The sequence below is a fragment of the Pongo abelii genome, chromosome 18 (assembly GCF_028885655.2).
Source record: "Pongo abelii isolate AG06213 chromosome 18, NHGRI_mPonAbe1-v2.0_pri, whole genome shotgun sequence".
NCBI lineage: Eukaryota > Metazoa > Chordata > Mammalia > Primates > Hominidae > Pongo > Pongo abelii.
This window is the reverse complement of record NC_072003.2, coordinates 2,288,106-2,314,276: the sequence shown is the minus strand read 5'-3', so window position 1 is coordinate 2,314,276 and position 26,171 is coordinate 2,288,106. Positions and strand designations below refer to the sequence as shown.

The window sequence follows — 26,171 nt, the reverse complement described above, 5'->3', positions numbered from 1 at the left end:
TCAGTCTCCCGAGTAGCTGCGATTACAGGCATGCACCACCACCCCGGCTAATTTTGTATTTTTAGTAGAGACGGAGTTTCTCCATGTTGGTCAGGCTGGTCTTGAACTCCCAACCTCAAGTGACCCACCAGCCTCAGCCTCTCAAAGTGCTAGGCTTACAGGCGTGAGCCACCGCACCCGGCCAGAATGGCCTTTTAAAAACCTCAGTCTGAGCCCAGCACAGTGATTCATGCCTGTAATCCCAGCACTTTGGAAGGCTGAGGCAGGAGGATCACTTGAGCCCAGAAGTTCAACACCATCCTGAACAATACGGTGATACCCCATCTCTACAAAAAATTTAAAAATTAGCCAGGAATGGTGGTGCGTGCCTGTGGTCCCAGCTACTTGGGAGGCTGAGGTGGAAGGATCACTGGAGGCCAGGAACTCGAGGCTGCAGTGAGCTGTGGTTGTGCCACTGCACTCCAGGCTGGGTGACAGAGCAGGACCTTTTCTCAAAACAAAACAAAAACCCCCAACAAAACCTAGGAATGACTTGATCACCCCATTCCAAGCCCTCAGGGGTCCCCGTCCCTCTCCAGACTCCTGGGCCTGGCCCTGGCCTGGGCCCACCCTGTGGCGTCCATCTCCTCTCCATGTGATACCGTTAGGCTTTGTGTCCCCACCCAAATCTCATCTTGAATGGTAATCCCCATAATTGCCACGTGCCAAAGGAGAGACCGGGTGGAGGTAACTGAATCATGAGGGCAGGTTCCCCCATGCCGTTCTCATGATAGTGAGTGAGTTCTCAAGAGATCTGATGGTTTTATAAGGGCTTCCTCCTCCTTTGCTCCACTTCTCCTTCCTGCCACCATGCGGAGCAGGTGCCTTGCTTCCCCTTCGCCTTCTGCCATGATTGTAACTTTCCTGAGGCCTCCCCAGACATGCTGAACTGTGAGTCAACTAAACTTCTTTCCTTTATAAATTATCCAGTCTCAGGTGTTCCTTATTGCAGTATGAAAATGGACTAATACTCCATGGGTCCTGTACTCTGGCCAGAGGAGACATGTTCTCCTCTTTTTTTTTGTTTTGCTTTGTTTTGTTTTTCAGACGGAATCTCACACTGCCGACGGGGATGGAGTGCAATGGCGCAATCTCGGCTCACTGCAACCTCTGCCTCCTGGGTTCAAGCAATTCTCCTGCCCCAGACTCCTCCCAAGTAACTGAGATTACAGGCACCCCCCTCCACGCCTGGCTAACTTTTTGGATTTTTAGGAGAGACGGGGTTTCACCATATTGGCTAGGCTGGTCTCGAACTCCTGACCTCGAGATCTGCTGCCTTGGCCTCCCAAAGTGCTGGGATTACAGGCGTGAGCCACAGCGCCTGGCCATGTTCTCCCCTTTGAGCCCTTGACTGTGTCTGGAATGCTTTTCCCTCTACGCCTTACCTGCCAAATTCCTGGTTTTCAGCACCTCTAGTAACATTTTCTTTTGGCTGGGCATGGTAGCTCACACCTGTAATCCCAGCACTTTGGGGGATCGAGGTGGGAGGATCGCTTGATCCTAGGAGTTTGAGGCCAACCTGGGCAAGATGGCAAGATGACCTCTTCTCTGCAAAAACCTTAAAAAAAATTAGCTAAGTGTAGGCCAGGCGTGGTGGCTCACGCCTGTAATCCCAGCACTTTGGGAGGCCGAGGTGGGTGGATCACGAGGTCAAGAGATTGAGACAATCCCGGCCAACATGGTGAAACCCCATCTCTACTAAAAATACAAAAATTAGCTGGGCATGGTGGCGCATGCCTGTAGTCCCAGCTACTCGGGAGGCTGAGGCAGGAGAATCGCTTGAATCTGGGAATCAGAGGTTGCAGTGAGCCAAGATTGTACCACTGCACTCCAGCCTGGTGACAGGGTGAAACTCCATCTAAAAAAAAGAAAAGAAAAGAAAACTTTTTGGCTGGGTGCGGTGGCTCATGCCTGTAATCCCAGCGCTTTGGGAGGCCAAGGCGGGTGGATCACGAGGTCAGGAGTTTGAGACCAGCCTGGCCAAGATGGTGAAACCCAGTCTACTAAAAGTACAAAAATTATCTGGGCATGGTGCCAGGAACCTGTAATCCCAACTACTCAGGAGGCTGAGGCAGGAGAATCGTTTGAACCTCAGAGGTGGAGTTTGCAGTGAGCCAAGATCGCTCCACTGCACTCTAGCCTGGGTGACAGAACAAGACTCCATCTCAAAAAAAGAAAAGAAAAAAAAAAAAAAAACTTTCTACAGTGCAATCAAACCGGAACTCAGGATGAAGAAACTCACTCAAAACCGCTTAACTGCATGGAAGCTGAACAACCTGCTCCTGAATGCTGAGACCACAGTGCAAACTTTCTGTTTGTTTTGTAGAGACGGGATCTCACTCTCTTGCCTGGGCTGGTCTTGAACTCCTGGGCTGAAGCAATCCACCCGCCTCTGTGCTGAGAGGTGAGTGATTACAACTCTCACCACCCAAAGTGCTGAGATTACAGGCATGAGCCACCATGCCCAGCCAGTACATTCTTTTTGTATGGCTAAGTTATATTCCACTGTATGACTAGAGCACCTTTTATGCATCTGCTCATCCATAGGTGAACATTTGGGGTGTCTCCTCCTTTTTGGCTGTTGTGAATGGTGCTGCTGTGAATGGTTGTGTGGTTGTGTGCCAATGTCTGAGAATGTGTTTGCATCTCTTGGGTAAATACATGGAGTGGAATTGCTGGGCTGTAGGAGCGTTTAGCTCCCTTATGCATGGAGTCCTCACAATGACTCCAGTAGGGAGGAATCACCCTCATTTTGGAGATGAGAAAACTGAGGCTCAGAGATGCAGAATTGCATGTGGAGGGCATAGGGCTAGAAGGTGGTGGAGCCCAGGGTTTGTTCAGCTCTAGGCCAGGCCCCATCCTGCTGGGGCTCCACCTGCCACTGATCATGCCCCTTCTGGTGAGGTGACTACTCCCCAGGCAGCCCCTGCACCCCATAGTCCTCCTCATCTTCCTCTCGAAGTAGACAGGGGCTCACTAACCAGGCTCCTTTGGGGCAGCTTTGGGGAGTAGAGGTGAGCATGTGGGCTTGGATGGCTGGGAGAGGAAGCGCCTTCGAATCCCAGCAGTGTCTGGAGCAGCATAGACCCAGGAGCAAAGAGCAGGAGACAGGGTGGGGCTGAGGCAGGCTCAGCCAGGTGCATGGAGTCCCACGTGTCTCAGGGCCCTGCACTGTTTGCCTTTTCTGTGGGGCCTCTGGGCGGCACATGGGGACTGAGGGCAGGGGCCAGCTCTGGGAGCCTGCATGTGTCCCAAGCCTAGGGGAAGCTGACAAACCAGGCACAGCCCCAACCCAGCCTGAGTAGCTCCTGCATTTCTGTGGGGCAGGAGGCTGGGACAGTGGTGCATGGGGGTCGATCCTCGGTGATGGTCCGGGCCCCAGCTCAGTGCTGTTGCAGGCAGCATCACAAGAATGAGAGGAGCCACGGCAGCCAGCCCATGGGAGGGCACGTTCCTCATGCCCATACCAGAGCTTTGGGGGCTTGGGGGACCACCAGGGAGCCCCTGAGCAGACACACAGCCAGTGGGCAGAGGAAGGGGCTGCGGGCTGGCTGGCGCACGCCGTACATCTGGGAAGGAGGCCAGCCCAGGCTGCAGTGAAGCCTCCGCCAGCTCCATTCCAGGCTGAGCCTCAGCAATTCTGCTGGCTCAGCGGCCCCCTCCCAGGATCATCCTTGGAGGCCTGACTTCCTGGAGGGCTGCCCGAGTCCCACACCTCTGCATCCTCATCCCCCAGCAGGAGCGGCCGCCTGCCCTGCTGCCCCCATCCCCAGGCTGCAGGGACCCCAGGCAGACACACATCTGTTTTCATGGAGACCTTCCCGTCAGCCCTAGGCTGCAGGCGGAGCTGCTGGCCCATTTCACAGATGAGGCAGCTGAGCATGGGGGACTCACCCAAGGTCACTGGTTACAGTATCAGATCCAAGGCTTCCGTGTCCCTCCTGGGCTTATCCTCACCTAGCAGAAGGCTCTGGTCCCCTCCTGCCACACTGCACCCCATGGGGTGAGGAATCTCTGAGGTCCTGAGCAGGAATCCACCTGGAGCCTAGGTGCCCCTTCTAGACCACACTCTGAACACCTAGGACCCTGGAGTTCCCTGCCCAAACAGCCCCAAGCCTACTTCCAGGATCCGCACGGCCCTCTGCCCAGTCTGTCCTCCTGAAGGTGGGGCACGCAGCAGGGTGCCCACCCTAGCTCTGAGGAGCGACTAAGGGGGTGCCTGTTCATGGGGTGTGGACAGTGCTGGAGCTGAGCAGAGAACAGGTGAGGTAGCTACAAACGGGGGCCAGTTCATCACCCAAGGAATCTGAGAATTCTCAATTCGAACTTGGGCTTTCAGACCATGATGAAAGTATATTTGTCAAGGTAGGAGGATAGAACATACTTAACAGGTTACTGGCGTGACTTGTAGCGTTTAAATATTTGAACATTTGGTGTGTGGGCCTCTGTTTGTGTGTTAAGCACAGGTCAGGGTGGTTTGCCTTAACATGTCCAAAACATAAAAATAATAGTAATGCCAGTAGCTATCTTATTTTTGGTTTTAGTTCTTCCTATGTGCTCTTCACACTGCAAGGTACCGTAGATACAAAGATGCACAAAACACAGTTGCTTCACAGGCAGAGAGGCCCAAGAATATCACAATATCTACAGCAGCCATTTTTTTTGAGCACTTACCAAGTCCTACCGTGAAATGCTTTGTGGACAGTATCACAATTTATCCTCCAGTAACCTAAGGGGAGGGAGCATGCATATTCTCATTTTACAGAGGGAAACAGACACTTAGTGGGCTGGATGTGGTAGCTCACGTCTGCAATCTCAGCACTTTGGGAGGTTGAGGTGGGAGGACTGCTTGAGGCCAGGAGTTTGAGACCAGCCTAGGTAACATACTGAGACCTCATCTCTACTAAAAATCAATAAAATTAGCCGGGCGCTACTCGGGAGGCTGAGGCGGGAGGATCGCTTGAGCCTGGGAGGTTGAGGCTGCAGTGAGCTATTATGGCGTCACTGCACCCCAGCCTGGACGACAGAGCTAGACCCTGTCTCAGAAAAAAGAATGACAAAGTGACCAGCTCATGGTCACAAACCACTAAGAGGGGAAATAGGACACATCCAGAGGTGTGGGTGCAAAGCCCAGACTCACAACCTCAAGACTCTGGGACCCCAGGTGAACCCCTTGGCTTCTCTGAGCCTCAGTTTCTTCATCTGCAAAATGGGGACAGTGAGTCCAACCTCATCTAGGAGGTGACCAACACAGTGCCTGACCCAGCAAGTACTCAACTGGTCGTTGGAAAGGGCAAGAGGAAAGGCCCTAGCATTTGGGGACCCCCTCCAGGAGTGCTGGAAGACCAAGGGCTGCTACTTGAACCTAACAGTAGACCCCACGGAGGGAACGGGAACAGCCAGCTGCCTACAGGATGCCGGGACCCCAGTGCCTGTCACCTTCCCTGTCCCTGCTCTCTGACCTCCTCCGTCCCCCTGGAACTGCTCAATGGTCTGGGGCCACACACAGTGGGGTGCCAGGCCACGCCTCATAGAATGGGTGCGAGCCTCCCCAAATTCTCCAAACGGCCTTGCCCGCTTGGGTGATGAGGGTAACGGAGCCTGAGCCGGGACTCAGACCCCCACTGATCTGCCTCTAGAATGCCGCAGGCCTGACGGGAGAGGGCCTGAGGCGCAGGGTGGCCCAAGCCTTCAGCCAGAAGCTCAGAGGGTGACAAGTCGGGGCCTCCAGCACCCAGGAAGCAGGACCCGCCTGCCTGGGCTGCAGGCTGGAGAGTGAGCAGACGTGGGCCGGGGTCGGTTGGTACCGGCGGGAGGTTCCAGCCCCATGTGGATGGAGATGGAGGCGACCCCCAGTCGGTGCCGGGAGTGGGGAGTTGAGCTCCCTCAGTGGGGGTGGTAGGGGCTACCTTGGGGTCGGGCTTCGGGCTGAGGCTGGGGGAAGCTGTGGCACCCGCATTATTTGCGGAGAGGAGCAGGAGGATGCTTGGGGGTTGGGGGTGCGGGTTCCCTGACACCGAATTCATTATTGGGAGATTCCTCTTCACAATCCCTCAACACCTCCCACGGGAACCCCGGGCCAGGAACGCCTGACAGCCTGGCGGGCCGGCTCCAGGGCCACTGGCGCCCGGGTCTCTCGGCGCCCGGTCCCCGCCCGCCCGCTGCCTCGGAACCCTCCCCCGCGGGTCCCGCAGCCTCTAGAAGCCTCTCTGGGCTCAGCCCCGCGCCGCCGCCGCGTCGGGGCTCCGAGTGCACCCCCGGCGGCCGCGTCCCCAGCCCGGCTAGCAGCCCCAGGCCGCCCGCGTCCGCAGAGGCCTGGCCTGAGCGCGCTGCGCGCACGTGGGGAGGGGGCGTCCCGGGGCGGGCGCGAGGAGGGCGGAGCCACGGGCCCGGGCGCGCGGCCGGCGCGGGCTGACGGAGGTCGGCGGCCCGGGAGCGGACCCCGGCGTCCGGGAGGCGGCGCCAGGTGCCGCGCCCCCGCCCCGCGCCCGCCGCGCGCCCCCGCCCCCGGGCCGCCCCCCGCCCGTGACGTGCTCCCCGCCCCCTCCGCGCCGGGAGCCCGAGCCCAAGCCGGAGCCCGAGGAGGGCGAAGGGGCGGCGGGCGGCGAGGAGGCGGCGGGGGAGGCGGCCGGTGCCGCGGGGCCGCCGCCGCCTCTGAGCCGCGCCGAGCGCACGAGCGCAGCCGCGTCGCTGCGGCCCCGGCCGCGCCATGGGGAAGGAGCAGGAGCTGGTGCAGGCGGTGAAGGCGGAGGACGTAGGGACCGCGCAGAGGCTGCTGCAGAGGCCGCGGCCCGGGAAGGCCAGTGAGTGCCGGGGGCGCGGGGCGCGGGTGGGAGCCCCGGGGGCCCCTCCCCGGCGCGGAGCCCCCCACCCGACCCGGCGCCGGGCGGGGAGAGGACGTTGTCGGGTCCCCGGGGGCGGGGCGGGGCCAGCAGTGCCCAGACCCTCGGTCCGTGCCACCCACCCGCTGCCCCCAGCACTGGAGATGGGTTGGCCCCGAGAGCCGGCCGTCACCCTGAGCCCCCCAGCGGGCATCTGGCGGCACCCGCCTCCCGGGCCGCGGGCGTTCGCATCCCTCTCTCCCTACCTCTGTCCCCCTCCCTTCCCAGGCTGCGGGCTGACAGCTGGAGGTCTCTGCTGGGGCCTTCAAAGGGCGAGGCGGATGCCCCCCCCACCACACGCACCGGGCAGACAGGGAGGGGGCCCCTGCGGCGAGGGGTGACCCGGGAGCTGACAGTCCCTGGCATACCCCCTCCCCGCCCCACGTTTAATAACACGCTTTGCAGGGAAGGTGGGGGCAGGACCACGCTGGGGGTGTGGCTGCCCTGGCATGGCCGGTGGGGGGCCATTTACTGATGGGAGAGCAGAGGCCCAAGGTCGCCCAGCCCAGGGCAGGCTGGACTCCAGGCAGGGCCGGCCTGGGGGCAAGGGCTTGAGGCCCTGCGCAGGCAGGCTCCAGCAGACTCGGGTCTCCAGCTTCCCTGCTGGGAAAGGAGGCGATGAGGGAGTCGGGGACCACCACTGGCCATCCCTAGCTTGCCCTATGGCCCGCCCCAGGAAAGGACTGGGAGCTTAGAGCCCTGATCCCAGCACTCATCCTGGCTCAGCGCATAGCCTCCCTGGGGGCCGCCGGAGATGGATGGATGGGCGTGTGGACCAGCGGCGTGTGCGGCTGCGCACGTATAGCCGTGTCAGTGTGTCAGGGCACCTGTGCGGGCACGGACAGGGCTCTGCAGGTCGGCAAGTGGGGTCTGGGCGTCCTCCCTCCTCCCTCCACCCCCACAGACTGTAAGCCAGAGAGTCCCCCTCCCCTTCCTCCAGGGGGATGCCAAGAACTGGGACTGGCTTCTGGGAGGTCGGTGGGGGGCACCTGGAGTCCCAGGAGGACCCACTCCCCCGCACTTCACCAGCGGCCCATGACTGGCTAGCTCCTGCCCACTGTGTGCAGTAAGAGAGAGGGGGCACCGGTGCCTTGCAGGCTGGCCCTGAGCTGATTTCTGGTCCGGGAGATCAGAAAGGGAGAGCTTGTGGGCAGAGGCAGCCTCAGCTCAGCCGGGAGAGCAGGTGCAGGGCTTAAGAGAAGGCAAGGTAAAGGCTTCCACCTAGTGGCCGCATGACCTTGGACACAGACAACTCCAGCTCAGTGGACCTCAGTCTCCTCGTTTGTAGGATGGGATGTCAGCCTCACGGTGGGGTCCTAAGACCAGTGAGCCTGGGCACTTGGAGCCCAGGCATTCAGTAAGTGCTCAGTAAATGCCAGCGATGACCGCAGCCTTAGACGGCCCAGGGCCAGGGGCTGGGGAAGTGGGGGCTTAGCTCTGGGGAGGTTCCTCCTCCCTTCTATTGTGGCCATTCTGGGGAGGTGTGGGGGCTTCCACCCTCACCTGCGTGTCTGCCTGTCTTGCCTGGCCTCTGGGGCAGGAGAGACACCTGCCCTGGCCCCGGCTCCTGCTCTCTGACTCACAGGGGCGGGTGTAATAAATCAGAGAAGAAATCCCTCCATGAATTAGCTCCGTCGTCATGGCAACGCTGGCCTGCTTTGGAGTAAGATGTATTTTGATTCAGTAAAGTACAGCTGAGTTTGGGCCACGAGGTGAGGGGTGTCCCGCAGTGTCCTCCAGGGCCCCATGAGCCCAGGGCTGTCCCCATGAGCTTTGCTTCCATGGTCCCCTCTGGGTGCCCGGTCCCTTCCCTCCACCCCCTGCTCCAGAGTTACCCCAGGCTCAGCCAGCCCCCCACTCGCCCTGCCCTAAAGGGAGCCTCCTGTGCCCGCATGCACACACTTAGCAGCTGTCCTTGAGGGGAAGAGGAGCCTGTCCTGGGGGAGATGTTGGGGCAGGGGCTGGCCTCCTGCTGGCCGGGCGGGACCCACTGTTCCCTCTGACCCGGACCCTATCCATGGAGGCCCCCTGTCCATGGAGGCAGGCCCAAGAATGCCCTGGAGGACACCCCTGAGCACCGAGGGCCAGCGCCCCATCCCCCTCTCACCTTCTAATAGCCCACTAGTAGCTCCCTTCTAGCCTGGGATATGGACTGGACCCCAGAGGTGGGGACAGGCTCAGGATAGAAGTGAGAGGGCTGGTCGGGGGTAAGGGCTTTACCATCATAGAGTCACAGGGCTTAGGGACCTCGTGGAGAGGGAGGGGGGCTCCTGGACTTTCATCCTGGCCCCGGCCCCCTCCAGCCATGCTCTGCTCCTGCTTCATCCAGAGAACCCGTTTCCAGGTGAAACAGCCCCCAGCCCCAGGCCCTTCTCAGTTCTGGGACCTTCCTGGGTACCCACTGTCCCCCACAGGAATTGGGGTTAGCGTGTCCCAAGACCTCAAGTTGCCTCCATCCAATTTCAGCCAGTTTCCCCCTTGAGGAGACCGTGGGTGGGGAGAGGGACGAGATGGCTTTAGTAAGGCACCCCTCCTCACGTGGGAGTGGTCCCCTTCCTGAGGGAGACACCCTCCCCCACTGGCAGATGTTACTTTCTGGGCTTTGACCTCCAGCCCCTCCGATATTTCAGCCCATGCAGGTGTGGCTGGGTGAGAAGGTTTCCACGCTGGCTGCCTCAGCTGGGGGAGGGAGAACAGGGCCTGGCCTGGGCAGTCCTGGGGACGTGCTGAGGTCTGGCCACCCTGGAGCTGGGAAGAGCAGGGGTCAGCGTTCTGGGGGGAGAACCTCCTGAGTGTGGTCCTGGCGGGGATGCACGGGACAGTGACACCTGCGCTCCCTTTAGCTAATGGCAAGGGATGGTGGCAGGCTCCACGACATAATTCCCAGGTCCCCATGCAAAATGTAAACGTGGGACCCCTTGCTCAAAAAGAAGAATTTCAGGCCAGGCATGGCGGCTCATGTCTGTAATCCCAGCACTTTGGGAGGCTGAGGCAGTCGGATCACCTGAGGTCGGGAGTTCGAGACCAGCCTGACCAACATGGAGAAACCCCGTCTCTACTAAAAATACAAAATTAGCCAGGAGTGGTGGTGCGTGCCTGTAATCCCAGCTACTCTGGAGGCCGAAGCAGAAGAATTGCTTGAACCCTGGAGGTGGAGGTTGTGGTGAGCCGAGATCGCACCATTGCACTCCAGCCTGGGCAACAAGAATGAAACTCCGTCTCCAATAAAAAAAAAGAAAAAGAATTTCAAGATGGTGACAGGAGAGCATCCGCAGGCATGGGGTCCTTCTGAGCCAAGCACAGGCCGCACACCCATGAAGTCGCCTCAGCGGCCAGGCAGGGTGTGGGGGATGAGATCGATCCAGTCCGCAACTGAGCACCTCATCTGCGCGGGGCACCATTTTAGCCACCGAGGATTCCTCCGTGAGCAGAACAGATGACGGCCCTTGTCCACTTGGTGCTGGTAGTTGAGTGATGGAGATGGGTAGGAGCAAGAGCAGAAGGAGGTTGACGTGGCAGGTGGTGACGAGGGCTGCAGAGCCAGGCACAGCAGCTGCGGGGCGGGCAGGGCCACTTCAGATGGGGAGGGCATGCTGAGTGAGCAGCCTGTGGGTAAGGATCTGAAAAATGTGAGGGAGGCTGTGGGGTTGACTAGGGAAGAGGAGCCCACACATGCACACAGGGCATGTGGAAAGGCCCCGGGCAGGGCAGCCTATATGTTGGAGGAAGGTCTGGAGGCCTGTGTAGCTGCAGCAGGAATGAGGGAAGTAATGATAACTGAGAGCAAAACAGGAGCCCCACGTATGGCCACTGTCCAATCTCAGCCTCCCCTCCCAGCACAGCCACTGTCCAGTGTCGGCCTCCCCTCCCAGTGAGACCAGTGCTGCCAGGGGGTCTTCAGGAGAGGAGTGGCGGGATCTGATTCGTGTTCTCTCTCCCTTTTTTTTTTTTTTTTTTTTTTTTTTTGAGACAGGGTCTTGCTCTGTTGCCCAGGTTGGAATGCAGTGGTGTGATCCCAGCTCACTGCAGCTTCAGCCTCCTGGGCTCAAGTGATCCTCCCACCTCAGCCTCCCAAGTAGCAGGGATCACAGGCACACCCCTCCGTGCCCGGCTAATTTTTTTTCCTTTATGTTTTGTAGAGACAAGGTCTTGCTGTGTTGGCCAGGCTGGTCTTGAACTCCTGGCTACAAGTGATCCTCCCACCTCAGCCTGCCAATATGCTGGGGTTACAGGTGTGAGCCACGGCACAGAGCCTGACTCATGTTTTCCCAGGGAACCCTGACAGGGGTGGGTGTGGAGGCTGGACCAAGGGATGTGGCAAGACCTTAGTGACACCAGTGGGGAGGGGATGGCACTTATCCTGCCAGAGATGCTGGCCTGGACCAGGTTGGTGACAGTGGCTGTGGGGAGAAGGGCTAGGGTTCCAAGTGTGCTCCGGGGATGTCTGGGAGGCAGAGCTGACAGACAAGCTATAGGTGTGCGGGAAAGGCCCCAGGGCTGGCTCCAAGGTTTTGGCCTGGACCATGGTCAGGAAGGATGGCATTGCCACTAACCAAGAGGGACACTGGTGCCAGCAGTGTCTGAGCAGAGGGGGAGGGGCCGGTGAGGCTGGAGACGCCTTTGCTTGCCAGGAGAAACCCCCGGCTGGAGAGAGCTGGGGGTGGGATTCCTGTACGGCTGATATTAGTAATCGCCATGCACCGAGTCCTGACTTGTGCCAGGCCGTACACACTTTGTGTCTGGGAATGCTCTCACACCTCCGGGAGGCCCTGTTAGCACCCACGGCTCCAGCTCAGGGAGGGCGCCAGCAGCCAAGGACGCAGGTTGGTGAGTGGCAGAGCAGAGATTCGAATTCACAGCAGTCTGGCTCCCTCGGCCAGCCTCGTGGGTCATCAGGGGACCCGCACCCTGTGTCCAGTGGCTGGGGCCGGGGCAGCAGGGGCTGCTGTGGGTCACTGTGCAAGCCCTGCAGCCAGCCCTGTGCCTCGACTCCCTCAACTCCCCTGCCCTCAGCTCCTGCCCCCACCCTGTCCTGGGCCTGGACAAAGGGGCTTCTGTCCTGCCAGCTCCCCTCTCAGAGTGACTGACCCACAAATGGGTTATGTAACCACGGCCCAGATAGGCGGGGGTTTGGCCCAAGTCTGCTTGGACTAGAGCCCACTGGGAGGGCATCGGTGGGCTTCCCTCCTCTGGCAGCCGGCTGGGGGAGGCCAGGATGCAGGGGGCCCCAGGAGGACGCTGGGGCCCTGAAGGGAGGGCGTGGGCCCCTCTGGCCTCAGGTGCTCCGAGTCGCCAAGGAGCAGGCAGCTGTTCGCGTGAGGTTGCTCAGAGGTGCCAGCCCACTCGCCTGCCTCCCACTTCTGCTCATCCACACTGGCTGTGGCCCAGGGCTGGCAGTGGGGGTGCTGCACGGTGGAGACGCAGATCCTCCCCCAGAGATACCCCCATTTCCGGGTGTTCCAGCCTCCCTGGCCACCCCCGGCCCCATCTGGATCCTTCTGAGAGACAGATTGGGCCGGCTCTCTCCCTCCCACCATTGGCAGGTGCTCAGCCAGTGTCCCAAGGGAGGGGTGTGTGTGCACATGTGTGTGCCTGTGTGGGTGCACAGCCTTGCCTCCTATCCCCAGGTGGGGACAAGGACTCCAGGCCTGAGTCCTTAGTACTGTGAACCCCCACATCTAAGGACAATGGGTCACCAAGGCCCGAGCAGCTGGCACCTGGGGCAGGGTGTGGGGCAGAGCTGAACGCGTGAGTGCACGAGTGGACGAGTGAGTGCAGACTGAGAGCCCAGCAGCTTTGTGCCTGCCGGGGAGATGGCTGGCTCCCTCTCCCTGCCCGCAGGCCGCCTGGAGGGGCTGGCACAGCCTCCCCTCACCGAGTCTCCTTCCATCCCCAGAGCTCCTGGGCTCCACCAAGAAGATCAATGTCAACTTCCAGGACCCGGATGGGTGAGTTCTGAGCCGGGTGGTGCCTGCCTGGAAGGGAGGGTGGCTCTTAGGGAGGCCTAGGTGCCAGGGAGGGCAGGGTGCCGGGGAGGCCAGGGCGTCAGGGCCTCTGCTGTATGTGTCCTCTGCACATGCCAGCTTCTCGGCTCTGCACCACGCGGCCCTGAATGGCAACACGGAATTGATCAGCCTGCTGCTGGAGGCCCAGGCCGCTGTGGACATCAAGGACAACAAAGGCAAGACTGGCCGAGGGCCTCTGGTGGGGGCAGGGGCGGGGGCAGTGACGGGGGCTCCCCAGGGCCTGCATGGGTCCTTGGCTGAGGTCTCAGCCCAGGGTCTCAGTCCGATTTCAGGCAGGTCCTCCTGGGATCAGGGTCCTGGAGGCCAGGGGTGGGGTTGGGGTCAGGGGTCAGCTCCTAGCACCCCCCAAACCCACAGGGTTGGGCTTGGGGTTAGGGGTCAGCTCCCAGCATTCCCCCCACCTCCCAGGGTTGGGCTTGGGGTCAAAGGTCAACTCCCAGCAACCCCCACCCCCCAGGGTTGGGCTTGGGGTCAGGGGTCAGATCCTAGCACGCTCCCACCCCCTAAGGTTGGCCTTGTGGTCAGGGGTCAGGTCCCAGCACTCCCCTATCCCCCAGGTTGGACTTGGGGTCAGTGGTCAGCCCCCAGCATCCCCCACGCCCCAGGGTTGGGCTTGGGGTCAGGGGTCAGCTCCCAGTACCCCCCATCCTCCAGGGTTGGGTTTGGGGTCAAGGGTCAGCTCCTAGCATCCCCTCGCCCCCCAGGCATGCGGCCGCTGCACTATGCGGCCTGGCAGGGCCGGAAGGAGCCCATGAAGCTGGTGCTGAAGGCGGGCTCGGCCGTGAACATCCCATCTGATGAGGGCCACATCCCCCTGCACCTGGCGGCGCAGCACGGTCACTACGATGTGGTGAGGCCCGAGGGGGGGTGGGGGCAGGGGTGGGGCAGCAGGGGCGGGGCAGCAGGGCCTGAGGATATGCGGACCTGACTGCGCCCTCGGCCCCCAGTCTGAGATGCTGCTACAGCACCAGTCTAACCCGTGCATGGTGGACAACTCGGGGAAGACACCCCTGGACCTGGCCTGCGAGTTCGGCCGCGTTGGGGTGAGTCTCCTGTGGAGCCCTGTGGGGTGGGGCTGGGGAGCCCCACATCAGGACCCCCTACCCTGACCCCTCCTTCAAGGTGGTCCAGCTGCTCCTCAGCAGCAACATGTGTGCGGCGCTGCTAGAGCCCCGGCCGGGAGACGCCACCGACCCCAACGGCACCAGCCCTTTGCACCTCGCAGCCAAGAACGGCCACATCGACATCATCAGGTACAGCCGGTAGCAGGGAGGGCCCAGCCTTAGGGTCCCCAGGGTTCAGCAGCAGCCGGGGGCTCAGGGCACCAGCTTCTGGCTTGGGGATAGGGCGGGAGCAGGCAGGGTCCCGGGTCCCTGGTCAGGCCTCTGGCATGGCCTCCGGGGCCCACGTACAGGATGAGCTGAGGGGCTGGGAAGGGGGCTTCTGCGACGTCTCTGTCCCAGCCCCGCCGCTCCTGGGTGCGCTCGAGGAGGTGCTGAACTTCCCTGAGCCTCACTTTCCCATCCGTAAAGTGGGGTTCACGGCAGCGCCTACACTAGCATCAGACAAGATAACAGCTGGGAAGTCTTAGCACAGGGAGGGCCCTTCGACAGTGCTCACTGTGGGCTGGGTGCCCCGGTGGCTCACACCTGTAATCCCAGCACTTTGGGAGGCCAAGGAGGGAGGATTGCTTGAGGCCAGGAGTTCGAGACCAGCCTGGGCAACATGTCAAGACCCCATCTCTACAAAAAATATAGAAACTAGCCGGGTGTGTTGGCACACACCTGTAGACCCAGCTACTTGGGAAGCTGAGGCAGGAGAATCACTTGAGCCCATGAGGTTGAGGCTGCAGTGAGCAGTGATTGTGCCACTGCACTCCAGCCTGGGTGACAGAGCAAGACCCTGTCAAAAAATTAGCTGGATGTGGTGACGCACACCTGTAGTCCGGCTGCTTGAGAGGCTGAGGTGGGAGGATCGCATGAGCCTGGGAGGTCGAGGCTGCAGTGAGCCAGGATGGTGCCACTGCATTCCAGCCTGGGTGACAGAGAGAGACCCCATCTCTACTTTTTATTAAAAAAGCGGCTGAGTGCGGTGGTTCAAAATGCTGCAATCCCAGTATTTTGGGAGGCTGACGCAGGAGCCCAGGAATTTGAGACCAGCCTGGGCAACATAGTAAGACATGGTCTTTACAAAAAATAAAGGCAAAAAAAAAAGCTGGGAATGGTCACACATGTCTGTAATCCCAGCTACTCTGGAGGCTGAGGCAGGAGGAGTGCTTGAGGCCGGGAGTTTGAGGCTGAAGTAAGCCATGACTGTACCACTGTACTCCAGCCTGGGTGACAGAGTGAGACCCTGTCTTAGAAAAAGTAGGCCAGGCACAGTGGTGCACGCCCGTAATCCCAGCACTTTGGGAGGAGTTCGTGTCCAGCTTGGCCAAAATGGTGAAACCCCGTCTCTACTAAAAATACAAAATTAGCTGGGCGTGGTGGCAGGTGCCTGTAATCCCAGCTACTCCAGAGAGTGAGGCAGGAGAATCGCTTGAACCCGGGAGGTGGAGGTTGTAGTGAGCCGAGATCGCATCACTGCACTCCAGCCTGGTCAACAAGGGTGAAATTCCGTCTCAAAAAAAACAAACAAACAAAAAGACCGCTCAGCACTCAGTGAATGTCAGAGACATGGGGCAGGGCTGGATGATCCTCAGCCCCCAAGCTGACTGCTGGGGTACCTGGAAATGGAGGCCTGGCTTGGGGGTGCTGGGGCCGGCCTCCTGCTGGAAGGCCCCGCCTGTCCACCTTGCCTTCCCGCCAGGCTCCTCCTCCAAGCTGGCATCGACATTAACCGCCAGACCAAGTCCGGCACGGCCCTGCACGAGGCTGCGCTCTGCGGAAAGACGGAGGTGGTGCGGCTGCTGCTGGATGTGAGTGTGGGGCCCAGGGGCGCTGGGCCCAGTGGCCTGTAGGGGCTCCTGACAGAGCCTCATCTGTCCCATGTGCAGAGCGGGATCAATGCCCATGTGAGGAACACCTACAGCCAGACGGCCCTGGACATCGTGCACCAGTTCACCACGTCCCATGCCAGCAGGGAGATCAAGCAGCTGTTGCGAGGTGGGCCCAGGCAGGGCAGAGGGGCAGTGGCTGGGGCTGGGGCTGGGCCAGATCAGCCTGCAGGACTCGGGGGGCCCCCTCCTGTATCCCCAGAGGCCTCAGCGGCCCTGCAGGTCCGGGCGACCAAGGATTATTGCAACAATTACGACCTGACCAGCCTCAACGTGAAGGCGGGGGACATCATCACAGTAAGCATGGCCCCAGGGGCCGTCTCGGCAGGGAGGGGGCGGCACCTGGGCGTGCGCACCCCAGAACACCCTCCCACCGCAACTAGGGGGCACTGAGCAGGAGACTCTGCGAAAGGGGGCATCTCCCTGAGCGCCCCCCACCTTACTGGCCAGGTCCTCGAGCAGCATCCGGATGGCCGGTGGAAGGGCTGTATCCATGACAACCGGACGGGCAATGACCGGGTGGGCTACTTCCCATCCTCCCTGGGCGAGGCCATCGTCAAGCGAGCAGGCAAGTTCCACCCCACCCTGGGGGGCAGGCAGGAGCCATGCACCCTGGGCTTGGGGGCTGGAAGCAGCGAGCTTGCTAAGGGTGGGGGCCCAGCAGGGCTGGGTTTCTGGGTGCCAGTGTGGGGTTGAGTGGGGAGCATCAGGGTGCCCCAGCAGCCGTCTCCTCGTCCGTTCCCACACCTATTCCTTCGTGCGTTCCACCAAGCACTGTGTGCCGCCACATCTGGTTCTGAACTGGCCCCCAGGACAGATGGGGACCCAACTCCCAAGGAGCTCGTCCTGGGGCAGGAGGGGGCACGGGACAGCGAAGTAAACATGAAAGGACATGTACTAACCAGTGACCCGGAGCACAGGGAGGGCCTGCTTGAGATGAGGCAGTCGCAGAAGGCCAGAGAATGCTCTGAGAGGCAGGTGGCTTCCAGGTGGCAGGAGCTGTGCGTTAAAAGGGGGCGGCGCCAGGCGTGGTGGCTCATGCCTGTCATCCCAACACTTTGAGAGCCCGAGGCGAGAGGATTGTTTGAGCCCAGGAGTTCGAGATCAGCCTGGGCAACATAGTGAGATTCCATCTCTACGAAAAATAAAATTAGCCAAGCATGGTGGTGTGCGCCTATGGCCCCAGCGACTTGGGAGGCTGAGGTGGGAGGATTGCTTGAGCCTGCGAAGTGGATGCCACGGTGAGCCAAGATTGCACCAGCCTGAGTGACAGAGCAAGAGCCTGTCTCAAAAAAATAATAATGATAAAAACAAAGGCACTCAAGTGTTTGCTCTTGGTGAAGAAAAAAGGAAAAAACCAAAGGCGCTGAGGCAGGCAAGAGCTCGGCACATCTGAGGAACAGGAGGCTGAGGAGAGGGACTAGGCCAGGGGCCCAGGCCGTGAAGCCCCACGTGGCGGTTCCAAGGGACCAGGGGCCCGTTTACTTCTGATAGAGGACATGGAGGTTGACAGGCAGGGCCAGCCCCCCACCATGGCCATCTAGCTCCTGAGTGGGAGCCTTGGCTCCAGCTTGTGGGGGTTTCTTGCCTGCCCCTCACTCCCCAGTACAGAGACGTTCACACCGTCCAGCAATCTCTGGCCCCTGCCCGCAGGACCCCAGGGCCACGAGCAGGATGCCGGGGCTTGGCTGTGTCTGCCTCTCTCCTGCTCTAAACGTCTGAGGTGGGAGGGGTCTTCTGAGGGGCTCTCAGCTCCCTGGAGACAACGATGGGCAGAGAAGACCCCGGGCTGTGTCTGCGCCGGCCTCTGCCCCGCCTCCCCTGCGTCAGCACCCGCCCTCGCTGGCCCAGGACTCAGGAGGCTTTGCTTGACCCACAGGTTCCCGAGCAGGCACTGAACCAAGCCTGCCCCAGGGAAGCAGCTCATCGGGACCCTCTGCACCCCCAGAGGAGATCTGGGTGCTGAGGAAGCCTTTTGCAGGTAGGCAGGGTCCCTGAAGGGCAGAGGTGGCAGGACTTCCACAAGGCACCACTGTGGGGCCAGGCAGGGTCCGGCACTGGCCTCATTTTGCTCCCTTGTGCTGGCAGGTGGGGACCGAAGTGGCAGCATTAGCGGCGTGGCTGGCGGCCGGGGCAGCGGGGGCCACGCCCTACACGCGGGCTCTGAGGGCATCAAGGTAGGTGGGGTGGTGGCCGGGGCCAGGGTGGCCAGGGCTGGGAGCAGGCGACAAGCCGGTGTTTCTGGGTTGCAGCTCCTGGCAACGGTGCTTTCCCAGAAGTCTGTCTCCGAGTCCAGTCCAGGGGACAGCCCTGCCAAGCCTCCAGAAGGCTCTGCAGGTAAGAGCAAGGATGCTGCCATGCAGCCCGACAGAGGAAAGCAGCCCAACAGCCCTTGTCCCCCACCCACTCTCGTCCTCAGGTGCGGCCCGGTCCCAGCCTCCAATGGCCCACGCTGGGCAGGTCTATGGGGAGCAGCCGCCCAAGAAGCTGGAGCCAGCATCGGAGGGCAAGGTACAGGGCTTGGGGGTGCTCTCGGCGTGGGCTCCAGGGAGAGGCTGTAAGGCTGATGGGTTGATGGGTGCCTACACGGCCTGCCTGGCCTGGCTGCGGTGGGGTCGGGGGCATTGCCAGGCCAGACCCTCTCCTCTGTCTGTCTGTGTGTGTTGTGTGTGCGTCTGCCCGCGTGTACGGGTGTCGTTGTTGTGCAGGCTGTGCATGTGGGCCAACCTGTGCCTCCGTGTGTGCATGTGTGTGTGTGGGGTGCGTGTGTGATGGTGTGACTGCGAGCCGGGCACGCGTGTCTGTGTACAGGTGGAAGGGGCTGGGTATGAGGTGGTGCGGCGCGTGCATGGGCGCGGCGTGTGGTGTGTGAGTGCATTCGTGTGCCGGAGAGGTATAAGCTGCTGGCTGAGTCCTGCACGGTGGAGGAGGCAAGGCACCCCTGCCTGTGGGCACAGAGCCCACCTTCCGGTCCAGCCCGAGGCCCCTTTCCCAGAGCCCCCTTCCAAGGGGCCACACCACCTGCATCCCCAAGGTGGCGCGGGGCGTCCCTGGTGCGGGAGCAGGGGACAGTCAGGGAGGCGTGTGGCAGACAGTAGCAGCGGCCCCACCCCCTCCCCCCACCGGTGGAGATCCCAGAAGGCGGCGGAAGGGTGGAGGATGCTCCAGGAGGCGCCTCGGGGACTGCGGACTGAGGATCACTCACGGGCCAGGCTCACCGGGGCCTGCTGCAGATGGAGCAGCGGACAGCGGACGCAGTGACTGCACGGCTGGCCGGCCAAGCAGAGAAGGAGGCGCTGTGGTGGCAGGGCGCGGCCGGGCAGGCGAGCCTGCAGTGGGTGCCTTGTGTCTTCCAGAGCTCCGAGGCCGTGAGCCAGTGGCTCACCGCGTTCCAGCTGCAGCTCTACGCCCCCAACTTCATCAGCGCCGGCTACGACCTGCCCACCATCAGCCGCATGACTCCCGAGGTGAGCTTTCCACACGCCGCCAGCGCCAGCTGCGTCCCACAGATGGGCCCAGCCCCTAGCTGACAAGCCTCCCCTCTGCCTAGGACCTCACGGCCATTGGTGTCACCAAGCCGGGCCACCGGAAGAAGATTGCGGCAGAGATCAGCGGCCTAAGCATCCCCGACTGGCTGCCTGAGCACAAACCCGTAAGGCCACCTGCACCCCAGGGGCTGGGCCCAGGACGGGCAGACAGACAGACAGAGAACCTGCCTCCCTGGCCACAGCCCCCACCCGCCCTCAGGGGCTTGAGGGAGAGGAGAGTGGAGGATGTCCTGCTAGCAGGGAGCCTCCCAGTCAGCCCCTGTTCTGTCACTGGGGCAGGGGCGAGGTGATGTTGTCCAGGGGTCATCGTTGCTGAGGGAGCCTGAAGTCAGGAGAGTCCCCTCCCTATGTCCATGCTCTCACCAGGACTCCCTCCACATGCAGGCTGCCCCACAGGGACCCCCAGCCACCAAGCCTCCAAGCACTGCCACTCACATGCAGACTGCAGGGGACCATGCTTGCTGCCTATGCTCATGCACCCAGGCACGTGCCAGCCACACGCACGGCAGGCGTGCATGGAACACCCTGCAGGCGTTCACCAACTTGTGTGCGTGCACACATGCTCCACCGCACGTGTGGTCCTCACCAATAGTTGACACCCCCGTTTTCAGCGATACCTGCACACGCCATGGCCAGCCGTCATTAACAGGGAGGTGCGGCCGGGCGCGGTGGCTCACGCCTGTAATCCCAGCACTTTGGGAGGCCGAGGCGGGTGGATCACGAGGTCAAGAGATGGAGACCATCCTGGCTAACATGGTGAAACCCCGTCTCTACTAAAAATACCAAAAATCGGCCAGGCGTGGTGGTGGGTGCCTGTAGTCCCAGCTACTTGGGAGTCTGAGGCAGGAGAATGGCGTGAACCCGGGAGGCGGAGCTTGCAGTGAGCCTAGATCGCACCACTGCACTCCAGCCTGGGCGACAGAGCGAGACTCCGTCTCAAAAAGAGCAAAACAACAGGGAGGTGCCTGTGCGGTGGGATGGGTTCTGGGCCTGAAGAAGGTGGGCCCAGGCCTAGCCCAACCGAACCAGACTCTCTGGGCCTCACACTGAGCTCTGGGCTCCCAACAGGAGAGGTGATCGGTGGCTGTGAAAAGCCACCTGGTGCGTGGGTCTACACTCACCCTGCCTTGCCTCACTCAACTGGCGGCTCGGGGGTCCTCCTAGGGGTCAGGTCCGGGTCCCATGGGCCTTGCCGCGCACCTGGGGGTGGCTGAGTGTGCGAAGAGCAGTTGCATGAGTGAATTCCAGCTGGGAGTGTGGACGCCTGGATGCCGCTCGGGGAGTGATCGGGTGTTTCTCGGTGCAGATTGCTGTGGGTGTTGGCACGTGTGTGTGTTGTGGCTGTGTGGCATGTGTGTGGCCCTGTGTCTGATGTGGGTGAGAGGTTAGAGTGTGAAACGGGACAGGGTGCTGGTGCCTGTGCATGGCTGGGAGCGCAGCGTGCAAGTCATGTGCGTGTTCCTGTACCAGGTGTGGCCCTGTACGTCTGTGTCCATGACTCTGGGGTGTGTCTCCCCATGGTGCTGTACTAGTGGCTGCCTGGCCGGGTGGGAAAGTGCCTTCTTCTGCCCCCCCCAACAAGGGTGTCCTGTGGATGTGGTCAGCCCTGTGTGTGTGCGCATGTGCTCGATGTGCGGCGTGCAGTGTCTGGTACCTGAGCCGAGGCTCTGCCTACATTTCTGGTGCCAACACCCTGGCCTATCCGTTTGTCCTCCTGTCTGTCTGTGCCCTGCTGGCCCCGTGACCCCTCCTCCTCCAGCTCCAGGTAGATGGGCAGGGTGCGGGCAGCCAGCCCAGGTGGCCCCTCTGTGTGTCTGCTCTGTAGGCTAACCTGGCCGTGTGGCTGTCCATGATCGGCCTGGCCCAGTACTACAAGGTGTTGGTAGACAATGGCTACGAGAACATCGATTTCATCACTGACATCACCTGGGAGGACCTGCAGGAGATCGGCATCACCAAGCTGGGTGAGGCCCCAGCCCCAGCCCCAGCCCCAGCTTCCAGCCCCAGCCTTCGTCCCCAGCCCAACCCTCAGCCCCAGCTCCAGCCCCGCCCTCAGCCTCAGCCCCAGCCACCAGCCACCAGCCCAGCCCCTAGCCCCAGCCTGCAGCCCCAGGCCCAGGCTCAGCCCCAGCCCCAGCCCCAAGCCCAGCCCAGCCCCGCTCCTAGCCCGGCTCCTGCCCCTCTGCCTCCTGGTCCACCTGACCTGCCCCCTGCGCCCCACTCAGGGCACCAGAAGAAGCTGATGCTCGCTGTGAGGAAGCTGGCAGAGCTGCAGAAGGCTGAATACGCCAAGTATGAGGGGGGCCCCCCGCGCCGGAAGGCGCCCCAGTCTCTTGAAGTGATGGCCATTGAGTCGCCGCCCCCGCCTGAGCCCACACCGGCCGACTGCCAGTCCCCTAAAATGACCACCTTCCAGGACAGCGAGCTCAGTGACGAGCTGCAGGCTGCCATGACTGGCCCGGCTGAGGTGGGGACCACCGCCGAGAAGCCCTCCAGCCACCTGCCACCCACCCCGAGGGCCACCACGCGGCAGGAGTCCAGCCTGGGTGGTCGGGCACGGCACATGAGCAGCTCGCAGGAGCTGCTGGGAGATGGGCCCCCTGGGCCCAGCAGCCCCATGTCTCGAAGCCAGGAGTACCTCCTGGATGAGGGCCCAGCCCCCGGCACCCCGCCCAAGGAGGCCCGGCCCGGCCGCCACGGCCACAGCGTCAAGAGGGCCAGCGTGCCCCCTGTGCCTGGCAAGCCACGGCAGGTCCTCCCACCAGGCACCAGCCACTTCACGCCCCCCCAGACGCCCACCAAAACCCGACCAGGCTCTCCCCAGGCCCTTGGGGGACCTCATGGTCCAGCCCCAGCTACGGCCAAGGTGAAGCCCACCCCGCAGCTGCTGCCGCCAACAGAGCGCCCCATGTCACCCCGCTCCCTGCCTCAGTCACCCACGCACCGCGGCTTTGCCTACGTGCTGCCCCAGCCCGTGGAGGGCGAGGTGGGGCCGGCTGCCCCAGGGCCTGCGCCCCCACCCGTGCCCACGGCTGTGCCCACACTGTGCCTGCCCCCGGAGGCCGACGCGGAGCCGGGGCGGCCCAAGAAGCGGGCCCACAGCCTGAATCGCTACGCGGCGTCCGACAGTGAGCCAGAGCGGGACGAGCTGCTGGTGCCTGCTGCTGCCGGCCCCTATGCCACGGTCCAGCGGCGCGTAGGCCGCAGCCACTCGGTGAGGGCGCCCGCAGGTGCCGATAAGAACGTCAACCGCAGCCAGTCCTTCGCCGTGCGGCCCCGAAAGAAGGGGCCCCCGCCGCCCCCACCCAAGCGCTCCAGCTCGGCCTTGGCTAGTGCCAACCTGGCGGATGAGCCGGTGCCAGACGCCGAGCCTGAGGATGGCCTGCTGGGGGTCCGGGCACAGTGCCGGCGGGCCAGTGACCTGGCCGGCAGCGTGGACACGGGCAGTGCCGGCAGTGTGAAGAGCATCGCGGCCATGCTGGAGCTGTCCTCCATTGGGGGTGGGGGCCGGGCTGCCCGCAGGCCTCCTGAGGGCCACCCCACTCCCCGCCCTGCCAGCCCAGAGCCGGGCCGGGTGGCCACCGTGCTGGCCTCAGTGAAACACAAAGAGGCCATCGGGCCTGGCGGGGAGGTGGTGAACCGGCGCCGCACGCTCAGCGGGCCAGTCACCGGACTTCTGGCCACTGCCCGCCGGGGGCCTGGGGAGTCGGCAGACCCAGGCCCCTTTGTGGAGGATGGCACTGGCCGGCAGCGGCCTCGGGGTCCCTCCAAGGGCGAGGCGGGTGTCGAAGGCCCGCCCTTGGCCAAGGTGGAGGCCAGCGCCACACTCAAGAGGCGCATCCGGGCCAAGCAGAACCAGCAGGAGAACGTCAAGTTCATCCTGACCGAGTCCGACACGGTCAAGCGCCGGCCCAAGGCCAAGGAGCGGGAGACCGGGCCTGAGCCACCACCGCCACTGTCCGTGTACCAGAATGGCACTGGCACCGTGCGCCGCCGACCGGCCTCGGAGCAGGCTGGGCCTACGGAGCTGCCTCCACCGCCCCCGCCTGCCGAACCCCCGCCTACCCACCTGGCGCACCTACCCCCATTGCCCCCGCCCGAGGGCGAAGCCCGGAAGCCGGCCAAGCCTCCTGTCTCTCCCAAGCCGGTCCTGACGCAGCCTGTGCCCAAGCTCCAGGGCTCGCCCACACCCACCTCCAAGAAGGTGCCGCTGCCAGGCCCTGGCAGCCCAGGTAGGTGCATGGGCCCAGCCAGGGTGGGGCGAGGGGGCGACAGGACCCTGCTCCACCTCTTTACTCGGTGGTCTGAGGGGTTTTCCTTTTCTTGGGTTTGATGGAAGCCCAGGTGGGGGGGGGACCTGTCCCCAGACCCTCTCATCCATTCAGGGCTGGGGGCAAGGTGAACAGGGTCTTTCCCGGTCCGCTGGGGAGGAAGCCGCGGGAGGCTGGGGCAGGGGGCGCGGCGGCGGAACTCGTGCTCGCTCGGTACCAGCGTGGTCCTCCCCGCAGAGGTGAAGCGCGCCCACGGCACGCCGCCGCCCGTGTCTCCCAAGCCGCCGCCGCCGCCCACAGCGCCCAAGCCCGCCAAGGCGGTCGCGGGGCTGCCTTCGGGCAGCGCTGGCCCTTCACCCGCACCCTCGCCCGCGCGCCAGCCGCCCGCCGCCCTCGCCAAGCCGCCCGGTACGCCGCCCTCGCTGGGCGCCAGCCCCGCCAAGCCCCCGTCCCCCTGCGCGCCCGCGCTGCACGTGCCCGCCAAGCCCCCGCGCGCCGCCGCCGCCGCCGCCGCCGCCGCCGCCGCCGCCGCGCCCCCCGCCCCGCCCGAAGGCGCCTCGCCAGGGGACAGCGCCCGGCAGAAACTGGAGGAGACGAGCGCGTGCCTGGCCGCGGCGCTGCAGGCGGTGGAGGAGAAGATCCGGCAGGAGGACGCGCAGGGCCCGCGGTAGGTGCGGGGCGGGGCCGGGCCTGGCGGGCGGAGGGCGGGGCTCGGCAGAGATGGGCGTGCCGTGAGCGGGGCTCGGCCGAGGTCGTCTTGCGGTAGGCGGAAGCCGACGGAGATGCGGGCCGCGGGCGTGTCCTGGTCGAGGTGGGCGTGGCCAGACCCGCCCCACCCGCTCACGCCCCGCGCCCGGCGCCCCGCAGCGACTCGGCGGCGGAAAAGAGCACTGGCAGCATCCTGGACGACATCGGCAGCATGTTCGACGACCTGGCCGACCAGCTGGATGCCATGCTGGAGTGAGCGCCGCCTGGCCGGGCCCGCCTGCGCCGCCCGGGCCCTCCCCGCACACTGACCTATACCTCAGGATGGGCGCGTCTGGGCGCGGCGCGAGCGGCCGGGCAGGGCCCTGCACAAGCACAACTCCGGCCCCTGGGCCCGGGCCGGGGCGCCCACCGGGGACCGCCTGGCTGGGGGCTCCAAGGGCTCTGGGCAGACCCTGCGCCCGCAGGTCCTCCCCACCTGCTGCTCCCCGTGCAATACCTGCTGGGCCTCCTGCCCGCGCGGGAGGGGAGGGCGCCCCGGGACCAGGGATGGGGCAGCGCACAGGCCCGGGCCCAGCACAGAACTGCCCATCGGGACGCCCGGCCAGCCGCTCGGGCGCAGCACAAGGGACAGGGGACCAAGGTCAGGGCCCCCCTGCCCCGCCGCACCCCCAGAATATAAGCTATCAAGAGTATTAATTTATTGGGAATGAGCTGAGGCGGATTTCCCCAGAGAAACAAAAAGGTATAACTTTAACAAATATATATTTAAAGAAAGAAATATTATTGATTCTATAGAAAACCATTTACCAACTGAAAGGACACGAAGTCTAGCTCCGGACAAAAGCTGTTAGAGGCCCAGGCTGTCTGCCTGCGGTCCTTCCTCCCTCCGGCCAGAGTGGAGGCCCCAGGCCGCTAGCACAGGTGGAAGGCTGGGGCCCCGGGGGCGGGTGCTCTGCCGGGGGCTCCTCCGTGCTTCTCTCCTAAGTTCTCTGCGCCCCAAGAACTCGAGGTTGTGCCTTGCTCTCGGCGGCCGTGTCCTCCTCCTGGCCTGGCTGCGTCCCAGGGCGCGGGTGGGTTTGGTGAATGTGGGTGTGTCAGCGTGGCAGCCACGTGGAAGCAGGGCATGTAGCAGGCCAGGCCACGGGCTTGCAGCTCCTGAGGGTGTGCCTGGCCCCCTCTCCAGGGGCTGCGCAGGCAGCCCGTCCACCCCAATGGAGTTCCCACGGACGCTTCTGCTCATGGTCCAAGGCTGTGTCGTGTGGTCATTCTTGCCCTCCCTTTTCCTCTCTCTCCCCCTGCCCCCTCCAAGAAGTACTGACTGGTCTCCTCTATCGTGTTTGCTGATCCACAGTGTTGGGCACAACTTTGACATTTCTTAAAAAAAAATTTTTAAAAAGGCCGAAAACCAGCGATTGTGCTGTGGGGCGGGTGGAGGCGGCTGGCGGAGGTGGCGTCCGGGCATGCAGGGCCCCTTCCTGCTGTCTCACCCAGTGTTTCCCTGCGAGTGGACGTGCCCAGCTGTCCCCCCAGGCCTCTCCTCAGAGGGTGGCCCAGGCTGGGCTCCAGCAGGTGGGCAGCGGAGGTCTGGGCAAGGCGCTGCCGTCAGCTGTCAATAAACAGCAGGAAACAGAGGTGCCTGGCTCACTTTTTGGGGGCACGTGTTGGGGGAGATGGGACTGGAGGCCAGCAGCTCGGGTGTGACG

General features: G+C 62.8%; 1 protein-coding gene across 2 annotated transcripts; it reads left to right on the top strand.

The window, feature by feature from the left end:
• The first annotated feature begins 6,587 nt into the window (after window positions 1–6,587).
• CASKIN1 (CASK interacting protein 1) lies at window positions 6,588–26,099 on the top strand. Of its 2 annotated transcripts, XM_024233785.2 has the most exons (20): window positions 6,588–6,842; window positions 12,817–12,868; window positions 13,004–13,101; window positions 13,651–13,796; window positions 13,894–13,989; window positions 14,069–14,199; window positions 15,755–15,863; window positions 15,942–16,050; window positions 16,144–16,238; window positions 16,392–16,509; window positions 17,821–17,922; window positions 18,030–18,118; window positions 18,194–18,278; window positions 18,361–18,452; window positions 19,298–19,408; window positions 19,492–19,593; window positions 21,315–21,453; window positions 21,715–23,721; window positions 23,998–24,427; window positions 24,628–26,099. In XM_024233785.2, exons 1-20 carry the CDS (start codon window positions 6,749–6,751, stop codon window positions 24,722–24,724), a joined length of 4,302 nt encoding a protein of 1,433 aa, XP_024089553.2. In that variant the 5' UTR covers window positions 6,588–6,748; the 3' UTR covers window positions 24,725–26,099. The 2 variants fall into 2 exon arrangements, with proteins under 2 accessions (XP_024089553.2, XP_054390556.1); XM_054534581.1 differs by having other exon boundaries at window positions 6,698–6,842; window positions 15,942–16,238; window positions 24,628–25,264.
• Window positions 26,100–26,171: the final 72 nt, after the last annotated feature.

Coding starts and splice junctions, on each gene's coding strand:
- CASKIN1 (XM_054534581.1), top strand. CDS start 6,749: ATGGGGAAGGAGCAGGAGCTGGTGCAGGCGGTGAAGGCGGAGGACGTA. Junction 12,869..13,003: donor AACTTCCAGGACCCGGATGG/GTGAGTTCTGAG, acceptor TGCACATGCCAG/CTTCTCGGCTCTGCACCACG. Junction 13,990..14,068: donor GCGAGTTCGGCCGCGTTGGG/GTGAGTCTCCTG, acceptor CCCTCCTTCAAG/GTGGTCCAGCTGCTCCTCAG.